This window comes from Fukomys damarensis, unplaced genomic scaffold, assembly GCF_012274545.1.
Source record: "Fukomys damarensis isolate Sample0158 unplaced genomic scaffold, DMR_v1.0_HiC HiC_scaffold_8, whole genome shotgun sequence".
Classification (NCBI taxonomy): Eukaryota; Metazoa; Chordata; class Mammalia; order Rodentia; family Bathyergidae; genus Fukomys; species Fukomys damarensis.
Window position 1 is genome coordinate 1,215,787 of NW_022900920.1, and position 11,002 is coordinate 1,226,788.

At 35.3% G+C, this 11,002-nt stretch overlaps 1 protein-coding gene across 3 annotated transcripts in view; it reads right to left on the minus strand.

Moving 5' to 3' along the window:
• Window positions 1–819: 819 nt before the first annotated feature.
• Tm9sf3 (transmembrane 9 superfamily member 3) overlaps window positions 820–11,002 on the minus strand; it is a 56,220-nt gene continuing 46,037 nt past the window's right edge. For all 3 annotated transcript variants that reach the window (XM_033761303.1, XM_010618123.2, XM_010618122.2), the window contains exons 11-15: window positions 9,713–9,781; window positions 5,826–5,972; window positions 4,963–5,046; window positions 4,772–4,848; window positions 820–1,087 (exon numbers count right to left, since the gene is read on the minus strand). In XM_033761303.1, coding sequence (XP_033617194.1) covers window positions 1,020–1,087; window positions 4,772–4,848; window positions 4,963–5,046; window positions 5,826–5,972; window positions 9,713–9,781 — 445 coding nt within the window. In that variant the 3' untranslated portion in view covers window positions 820–1,019. The remainder of the gene's footprint in view (window positions 1,088–4,771; window positions 4,849–4,962; window positions 5,047–5,825; window positions 5,973–9,712; window positions 9,782–11,002) is intronic.

The window sequence follows — 11,002 nt, forward strand, 5'->3', positions numbered from 1 at the left end:
GTAAAAAGCCACCCAAATTCACACATTGCTACACCAATCATCATCAGAAAAAAGTACTCCTCAGTCAATCTGTACATCCAAATGCATTTGGGAATCTACACCTACATTACATTATTTAATGTTATATACATTTATTATCCATCCCCCCCTTGTTTTTAATGTCTTATGTAACACCTTCATTCAAACCCAAAAATGATGTAAGACTAACTTGGGGGAAAAATGATAATTACTGCAGACATTCAGTTAAAATGTAGTTTATCTAAATCTCAAAATGTTTAATAAAAGCAATTATCTTCTCAATTTAACTTTTTTGCTAACTGTAGAGTAAGTTGCATTGTAGAGAGTACACCTCTATTTTCAGGCTCTATCTTCTTTGGATGGAATTAAGATATAAATGGTAATTATAAGATAAACAAATGGGAAGTTCATCCAACTAAGATGATTGCAGATATATTACAAGCAGAATATTTTTAAAAAGGATGCAGTTGAATCAAAAAAGAAAAAAGTCAAAAAGAACCCAGATTCAATATATAAAAATGTCCCACAATAGGTCAACAATGGCAGTAAAAATAAGAGGAAAAAGTCATCTTTCTGGAACATCATTCTTCAATAACACAGAAACACTAAGTGCCAGGAAGATTTCTATTCATGTAAAATTTTAGCATCCAAGTTTCCCTCTATTTCTTTTATTGGAACAAATGCTTTAAATAAACAATTTGTCCTCTTCACTGAAGAGAGCTGGTCTATTTCATCTTTAATGAGCTAGTTTTTGGGAAGATTAGCCATGTACTGTAGTAATGCCTACTGCATAAATCCAAGCATTTGCTGTGAACATTTGGAGAAAGCAGTCAGTAAGAACCTAGGATCAATGGATATAGATGTTACTTTAAGCCATCCATGAAAGAGACATCCACAAAGTACCCAGTGTTAAGCCCAAATCTCTTCTTGCGCTTTTTGTTGTGCGAGTTCCACCCCTTTGAAAGAGAAATTGATCTGAAGTTCCAGGTTTTCTTGGGTCTCTAGTCAATTTTCACATTAGTATAGATTTTTCGGACAAAGGCACTTGTTCCCATGTAACCAATTGCTCCTACAAAGAGAAAATAAGAAGTCTGAAATAATATAAAATGATATCCATCATTTACAAACATTATATACTCTCTGGTCTAGAAAGTTACTTTTTTTCAAGGTACCTTTACATTAGCATTCTCTTTGAAGTTACTTATTACTGTATCATTTGTTTTGCAAAGTATTTGTTACGTTATGCACCAAGTTTGACATAATGCAATTGGATTCTAAATCAAAGAGCCACTAATTAGTTGTACAATCAGTAACTATGGAATTAAAATATATCTCCTATAAAAGCAAGACTAATTTGGTAATGACAAAACTTTGCTAAATGAAAAACATACCTTATCTGACTTAAGCACATATTCTAGGTCATTAAGGCAGTATCAATGTGTGTTCCCAAATAAGAGTGGATGAGGAATACTCTCAGAGAAGAAGAGAAAACTATGTCTTACTGACTTCTGCAAATATATACTGAAATACTTTCTGATGTCTTTTTTTAAATGTTTAAGTCATAGAAGCTGTGTGACTGGCATGAAGCACAATAAGTATTTGGAAATAGATAAGTAGATTGGGAGTTTTTCAATGTTTTGAATGAGTGAGGCTCAGATATTAAGGAATTACGTTTATCTTTTACAGAGGGATTTACACTGAAATACAAATGAAATGATACAAAAATCTAAGATTGGGCTGGGGATTTAATTCAGTGGCACTGTGCTTGCCTTACAAGGCGCTGGGTCCTCAGCTCAATCCCAGTTACTGGGGAAAATAAAAAAATCTAAGATTAGATTTCCAAATAGGGAAGAAGAGTATAAAATGGGGATACGGTATAACAAACAAGACCAGCCATGAGTCTATAATCATCATACTGGGGGCTGGGAACATGGATTCTCACTATATATATGTCTCTCATTCTGTAAATATTTGAAATTTTCCCATAATTAAATACTGAAATTTTTAAAAAACTATGAAAATATCAAAGCAAACCTATTTTCAGTTATTTTTGCAAGGACTAGACATATCTCTTATAATATGAACTAAGACTATACTTTAAAATAATAATAACAGATTTTAAAATAGTTATACTACAGTTCTTGTAAACGTAAGAGGAAAAAAAGCATTCAATTTTATAAAAATAAACCTGGATTTTTATTTTTAAAAATCTAAAAAAAAATTAATACCATCAAAAATGTAAGGGCTGGGGAATTAGGTCAGCAGTTCCGCCACCTGCCTTGCAAGCACAAGGACCAGAGTTCGATCCCCAATACCAAAAAAAAAAAAAAAAAAAAAAAAAACCCAGCATTAATACAAAGAGCCATGTTTTCTAATTTACAAATTTCACAAAAATAAACTTATAAAAATGACTTCATAAAAAGAGAATATTGCATATTTCTATAAAAGCAGGAATAACAGATGCACATAATTTCCTTTAAAAATGTTATTCTCCTAACATAAAGACCAAAATAATCTATGCATTTTCCACATTTTCATTTATTTTTTCTACAGTTGAAAAAATCAGCAAATATTTTATCACTGACTTAAATATTTTAATCAAAAAGTTGATGGGTATGCATAATTCTATGACAGCATTTTAGTTCCAGTCTGAACATTATTATCTCCTCCACTCCCAAAATCAGACTAGCTATAAACTATATCAACCCATTAAAAGATAAGTACTAGGATACCACCAGAGTGACAGTGAGCTATAAATGTACCAAGATTTCAGGTAACAATATAAAATTTCAATGGGAAAAGTACTTTTAAAAAAGTTAGCTATATTCTTCCACTTTCTTTCTAAATGTTAAGATGTTACTTCTCTAGGTTTTCCTAAGATTACATATAGAGTCAAGCCCAGAAAAAAAATGCTATCAACATAATGACAGAAAATTCTACACATCACTGAACAGTAGTGATAATGAAGAAAGATCTCAGACAAAGTAAAGAGGAGTTTAGGGAGTAATACTGTGAGGGAAGCATGGCCATTAACACGAAAGGAACATCTGATCACCTGAGGATAGTAAGATGTTTCCACACAACTGTTTTAACCTTTGGTCTCATATTCATCTTTCCCTCAAAGTTGGTTAATTACCATAGAGAATGCTTTTAGCAGCCACAATGCTATAAAGATTGCATTATAGTAATAGCAGTCATAATGACTATAATACAGAGAAAATAGCTGTGGTATTTGTTTCACTACTTTACATTCAATCTCATCTGTGTGTGCACAGATGATCATGGACAAGGCGCATAAGAACTGAACAGACTCTTTTAATGGAGGAATAAAGCAATACTGGTGCCTCAAAGATTTGCATGAATGTCATACACAGATTCAATCTTTCACAAAATTATCATATCTTCTCCATTCCATTGCCCAACCTATAGCTAAAAGTAGAAGGGTTTTTTTATTGTTGTTGTTTGTTTGAAATGTCCATGGCAAAATAACATAAAAAGGAGGGTCTGAATTATTTACTCTCTGGAAATGTATCCATTCATCAAATAAAACTGATTAGTTTCATTTATTAAACAAGACAGTGAATGAGTTTTTCTTAAAGTAGCTGTCTAGACTTAAGTGTCATGAAATTGTTCTGCAGATGATGAAATGTACAGAACCCCACAGTGACTGCAGAAAACAGCTGCAATCCCTGAGCAGAAGAAACACAAGGATGTTTAGCCCTCATCAGTTAACAGCAGCAGCAACACTTCCTAGGCATCTGCCATGAGCCAAGGTTTAGTCATTACATTCAATCACAGAATTCTCTGCAGAAGCCTGTGAGGTAGGTTTTCTTCTATGCTATTAATGAATGGGGACAGCTGAGGAAGAAACTATAGTAGTTGGGTATTAAGTGGGGATACCAGAATTCCTACCTAGGGCTGAGTGAACCCAGAAATCTGAGTTCTTCCTATTCCTCAGAGTCTCTCCTATGTAACTGGCTCCCTCTTAGCGACTAACACTCCAAGTACACCTGGTATTTTCCACATATGACATGGTTTCCCTCAACCTCTCAATTCTGCAAGAAATGCTCATTGTATAGATGAGAAATGAGACAGATAGGGTTAATGTGACTTCTATGGCCAAAAAAAAAAAGGTGAAGGGCAGCATGGAGATCTAAAATTCAGGTCTTTTGGGGCTCTAAAGTTTATATCCTTTCATCACACTAGACATGCTATCTTTAATTTATAGTTATTTCACAAGTGCCAGAGACTCCCATTGTATGGTGACAACTGTTACTGCTTCCTTCTAATAAAAGTTACGCTGGATCAATGAAACAGTAGTATTATTCTCATTTTACAGAGGTTTGGAAAGTTAGGGCGACTGGATCAAGGCATAGAACATGTAATATGGCACAGTCAAAACTTAAGTCCAGTCCATAGATGCCCAAGGCATGCACAAGTAGTCACTTAGTAAACTATGCTGACACTGGTATCTCCATTAACAGTCCAAGAGACTGCCCAACAGAAATCATTCAGGGAACCCCTAAACCTGTTGACATCACAATCTTCTCCAATGAATTCAAGCTTAAAATAATATCAATTCTCAAAACGGATGAAAAACTAAATGTAGTATGTGCTATGAAGAATCAGTAGAACAGAAATTATAATTTATTTTGGTATTTCTGATAATAGAATGAAATTCCTTAATTTCCAATTGCTGCATTTTTTTCTGAGATACTCAGATTTACTTATACTCCAAAATTTCAGAACTTACCACACATTATCCCCAAGGCTGTGCTAAATACCGCCATATATCCAAAGTAAAATGACGTTTGAAATAAACCATACATCCTGCAATAAAGAAATAACTGTACTTAGTATATTTATTTTTACTTTCAACATAAGGTATTTAAAGACAAAATTTCATTTCCTAAATTAAAAAAAGAAAAAAAAGTCTCTACTTACTTTGTTTTGAAAAAATAGTAGTAAAAGGAATACATGTAAACATAGATTGCAGTTGATGCAGCTGACAGAAAACTTGTCCATTGCCTGAGGGAGAGGTAGAAAGAACTCTTGAATGAATGGCACTAAAGCAAAGATTTTAAAACAAACAATTTTACAAAAACACCCTTTAAAAATTCCGTATATTTAAAAACAAATATTTGTACTTGGTACTTAGATATCAACCAGGAGACAACCTAAGAATTAGGAGCGATCTTGGGCAGGGGATTAGCTCAGTGGCACCTGCCTGCCTGGAAAGTACAAGGTCCAGAGTTCCATCCCCGATACCGCCCTCAAAAAAAGAACTAGGAGAGATCTTGAATTTTGTCACACTCCCTATTACAAGTGATTTTAAATAAATCATTTCCTTTTTCACTTTAGTCTTATTTAAAATTGAAAGATGCTTCCTCATAAAACTTTCCACATCAAGCATTTCGCAAAAATATTTCTAACATTAACACAAAAAAATCTGATATTATTTTTTATTAATCTTCATCATTTCTATAACTAAAAAATCTGTTTACTTTTTCTTTTTGATAGCACAGGGACTGAACCTAGGGCCTCACACTTACCACTGAGCTACATCTCCATTCCCTGTCATTTTGAGACAGAGTCTTACTAAGTTGCCCAGGCTAGGCTTGAACTTGCTATGTTTCTGCCTCAGCCTCCTGGGTAGCTGGGATTACAAGCATGTGACACAATGTCCTGTTCCATATATTAAGTAGTAAAATTTCTAACCAGACCCTTTCTTTCGATTAATAGACTCCAAAGACAATTACTATAAAAATGTAAGGGACTGGAGGCTCCGCCCATAGGTAAGCACTTACCACCTATAATCCTCTGCATTTAGCAGGAAGTATGTGCACACGATGGTCACGCAGACGGTCACAATGCACAGGATGACCAGCACCAACATCATGAAGCCATAGACATAATAGATCTTATATGCCCAGAAAGATGTGAAGATGAAATACCTACACAGTGTAGTAAAGACAAAGGTTTCTAGTCTTCATTTTTTTGGCGGGTGGGGTTTGACACAGAGTCTCACTATAGTTCAGGCTGGCCTTGAACTTACTATGCAGCCCAGGCTAGCCTCAAACTCATAGCAATTGTCCTGCCTCTGCCTCTCGAAGTGAGGAGATTACAGGTATGTACTACCACACCTAATTCTAATCTTCATTCTTGAAGCTTACTGTTCTCATATTAGTTCTCACCTATAATCTCACAAATCTCAGTATTTTTCCTTCAAGTAATTTCCAATACTTGCTTTAAACCATTTTTCATTTATTAAATACTCAAAAATTTTTTCAAAAATTTTCTTATAATTTTTCAAGAACAGATTAGAGCACTCATCTCTAAACAAATTGAATAAACACAAGTTTGAAGGAGTAAAATATAAAAAAGAACAAATGAATATAGCTAAAAATATGTATTTGTAAAATAAATGCAATTTCTTCATTTTTTGTAGATATTAGTAAAGCAATATATTTTGTATTTTCTAAAACATCCTACTAAATAGAAAAATAAGTTTAATAGAGTAATATATAATTCTAAAAAGGAAAATAAAGTCTAAGAAAGATTTACACTGTCTTCAGTGGACAGTCAGAAAAGTCAGTAAGATTTTCTCATTAAGTAAAAGACTTCAAATACCCAAATCATCACTAAATCTGAACAGGATCTTTAGCATCTCTCTGTCTCTCTCTCCTTTGTGTGTTTCCTTCTGTTTGTTAGCTTGTTTATTTATCACTCATTCAACAAATATTTACAGACCCCCCTACCACCACATACCAACCAGGAAAGCAGAAAGAATAGAACTGTGAAGACAACATCTCTACTCTCAAGGAGATTATTGACAAGTGGGGAGTGGGGAGAGACGGTAAGACTCAGACAAGGCATGGTGGGGAGGAAACTAGGAGAGTGATCCAGACACAGAAACAGCAGAACAGCAAAAACAAAGGTGTCTGTAAATAAGGGAATCAACTGTATTTTGAAAAACTCAAAGAATTAAAAAAAGTATAAGTTTAAATGAAGCAACAAGAAGAGAAAAAACAGGATTATTTCCAGTATTATGAAGGTTTCTCCTGACCATGTATGCAGTTGGGACCTCATGATGATGAAAATAAGTTAGCAAAGAAGCGACATAAGCAGACTGATAGGTTAAAAAATATCACTTGGCTGCCAGGAGGAAAATGTCTTTGAGGGTGTTCAAAAGAGGAGACTTTAAAGAAAGAGCAGAGAAGCTATCAAATGTTACAGAGTACCTGAGAAAGCAGGAAGAAACATGATCCAGAAATACTGGGGACAGGGGCAGGAGAGAGAAATAGTGGTGTCAAGTCAGGGTAGGAACACAAAGCAGTTATCAGCCTGAAGTACTGAAGTAGTTCCTAGACTGTTATAAAACCGCACGTTAGAGTGACATGCAATCCCTATAAGGTACTGCCTAAGGTTCACAGCATATTTGTAGATGGTAGGTGACAACTATATCTGTTTATGTCAGTTGTACTTGTTAGATGATGTTGGATTTGGATCTTTTGGGTGGGGGGTATTTTGAGACAGGGTTTCACTATGTAGTGGAGACTGACCTGGAACTCACTATGTAGCCCAGGCTGGTCTCAAACTCACAGGATTCTCCTGCCTCAGCCTCCCAAGTGCTGGGATTACAGGCGTATGCCACCAATGCCCGGCGGATTTGGATCTTAAATGTTTCCCAAAGTCCTTAAAAATGTTTTTAAGGGTTGGATGCCAGCATGTGGCACTACTGGGGAGATGATGAAACCTTCAGGAGGTGAGACCTACTACTAATAGGAAGTTAGGTGACTGAGAACATCCCCTTTCAAGGAGATTTTGGGACCCTGGTTGGCCAGTCAGCCAGCCTTGCCCCTATACTACTTTGCTTCCTGACTGCATGAGGTGAACAGGCTTTTTCTTCTGATTATCAATGATGGACTGAAATCTATGCACCCATGAGCCAAAATAAACTTTTCCTCTTTATGAGTACATTTACCTTAGGTATTTGTCATGGTGATGGAAAGCTGACTTAAAGACGCAAATAATTATTACATAAAGCAATAGATGAGAGATTTTATTTTAAAAAGATGTGTGGTTGCTGCAATAATTCTATTGGACCAGGTAGTTCAGCGGTTCTGCTGCCAGCCTCACAAGCCCAAGGACCTGAGTTCGATCCCTGGTACCAAAAAAAAAAAAAAACAAAAAAACAAACCCCCAAAACCGAAATATATAATAATTCTATTGACTGCTTTGGAAAGATTCAATAAGGAGAATTACTAAAAAGAAAAAAGCTTTAAAATTAAATGTAAGATGGCTGTAAAAGACTGGGACTAATGAATGAATCTAAAAGGACTTTGTACTTAGTACGCTTCAGATAGATCTTAATATTCTTGTTCTTTTTAAAAGGCTAGGAAACACAGAAGTTTTATTATGACTATTAAAGGAAAATGGTAGATATTCCAACACATAGATACAAATCAAAGAGAAGACTTTCTCTCTTTAAAACACTTAAAAATCAGTGAATAGTGTAGTTATTTTAAAATAAATGAATGGGGTTTTTTTTAACACTTCTCTTAGATGAACCAACCTTTTCAATTAACCAGCTAGCAACCTAATTATGTCTGTTACAGAGGCTTCCATTACAAGGACAGAATCAGGAGTGGGACATCAGGAAATGTGTAAGGGTATTTAAAGTTGTCAGAAGGACTGGAATTTAGTGGAGAGGAGCCAGAGGTATATGTCTGCAATATGTGAGAAAGTCCCATACAAAGAACTACCTTGCCTAAAATAAACAGTATTTGTATTAGTGGAAAGAAAGGCTTGTATTTTACAATAGTGGTGAAGGATGCAGATGTGAAGCATGTAAGTGGGCTCACACATATAAGCTTTCCTAGTAAGGGTTTCTAAGGAGGGAACCTAGGAATGACTACAATTTTAAAAAGTCAGGATATAGGGTGACTAGTAGATAATGGTTTACCTAATTCCTTAGATTCTTAGAAATATTTAAACAAATATAATAAAACACATTAATTCCTTATACTATACATGTAATCAAAAGTTGGTCTACCAATCTTCTTATGCATGCTTTGATTTCTTCTGTTAGGTGAGAAAAGTCTAGAATATAACAAAACATGTAATTTCACCTAAATATTTAAGAACAGAGCAGACAACCACCTTAAGAGAGCCTATCTAGACCCTTTTGTGGAAGCTATGGAATCAGCAAACTGTTAGATGCTGCTATGGTTTGAGTATAGACTGAATGTCCCCAAGGATCTACTGTGATTAAAGGTCATGGTCACCAGGGTGGCACTGTTGGGTGATGGTGGAATCTTTGGGAGCTGGGGTCCAGTGGTTGGTCCTTAGGTCACTTGGACCACACCCCTGAAAGGGATTGTGGGATGCCAGTTTCTGACTTTCTGTTTGGTGATGTAAGCTCTTCTACATGTTTGGTGATGTAAGCTCTTCTCATCATGAGGTACTACCATCCACCATCCTTACATGAGGCCAAATCAATGGATCTGCCTAATTTTGAATCTCCAAAACTGTGAACTCAAGTTAACTACCTCAGATATTTTGTTATTGTGACACAAGTTATCTCTGACAACTACAGATGCTACCTTATCACATGATTCTATACTTACCCTAACTCCTAAATTATTTTATTACAATCAAAATTTCAAGACACAAATACATCATTAAAACTTACATTTCAATAAAGATTGAGCCAAAAGGTAAAATTCCTCCCAGGCAAACAATAACTGCAGGCTCCATAAACCTGGAAAATATTAAAATTAACAGTAAACTTATAATATGATCTTCATATTCTACAAAAGAAACTTCATCTATTCATTAACAAACACTTACTGACTGCAACCATTCATTCTCTACCTGGAATGCCTTCTCTTACACTTTTCTTCCTGAAACATGTGCTCAAGTGTTTTTTCTTTAAAGGCTCCTGAGTCATCCGGGAAGAGGTGGCTCTTTGGCCCATCTTCCACTGCCTCTTGAAATGGCTTCTCTATAGCACATAGCACACTGCATTGTAACTGTCTAATTACATACATCACACCTCACTAGATTATAAATGCTGGCAGGCAGAAGATATTCATCTAGGTATTCTCAATACCCTAACACAACATCAGCATAGAAAAGACACTGAACTATGCCTAGGATGAACAAACTAAAATACTAAGAAGAAAATTTTTAAAAACTTGAGAGCTGAAAAATAAATGTGAAATCATTTAATCTACTTGTCTGCCTTTGTTTTATCAGAAGCCAAGACCCAAAGAGGATAAAAGTGATCTATCCAAGGTGATACAGTCAATGAAAGGCAGACCTAGATTCATATTTTGATTTCCATGTGATTTTTTTTTCTTAAATCAAGATACACAAGCCTTCCTATACCCCAATGTGACCCATCTCTAATGAGGATAATCATGTGTTACTCACATCTCTTTTATTATCCCTAATGAGAGACCAAGAGCAACACGTTATTTCTGTGCTCTTTTTTTGCTACTGGGGATCAAACTCAGGACCTCATGCTTGCAAGACAACTGCAGTGCCACTGAACTAAATCCCTGGCCCTAAGTGCTTTTATTTTTGGTGCCAGGGATCAACCTTAGGACCTTGCACATGTGAGGCAGGCAGCAGAACCATTGAGCTAAATCCCCAGGGCCCCCTGACTATACTTTTTTTAACATTACCCTTCCCAGTAATGAGGTGAACATCAGGATAATGATGGATCTTAAAAGTCTAATATTGATTTAGGAAAAAAAAGACAAAAAATTTCTAGTCAAAACCTTTCATAAGCACCAATCTAAGGACAAAGAAAAAGAACATGGGCAATTCCTAAGACTAGAACATATCACTCTCCCCTAAACTATTTCATTGTATGGAGATTAAACCCAAGGGCTTCTCAATGAGCTACACACAATGAGCCTGCCTTCCTTCTTTTCTTTCTCCTTTGTTTCTTTCTCTCTTTTTTTTTTTTTTTTTT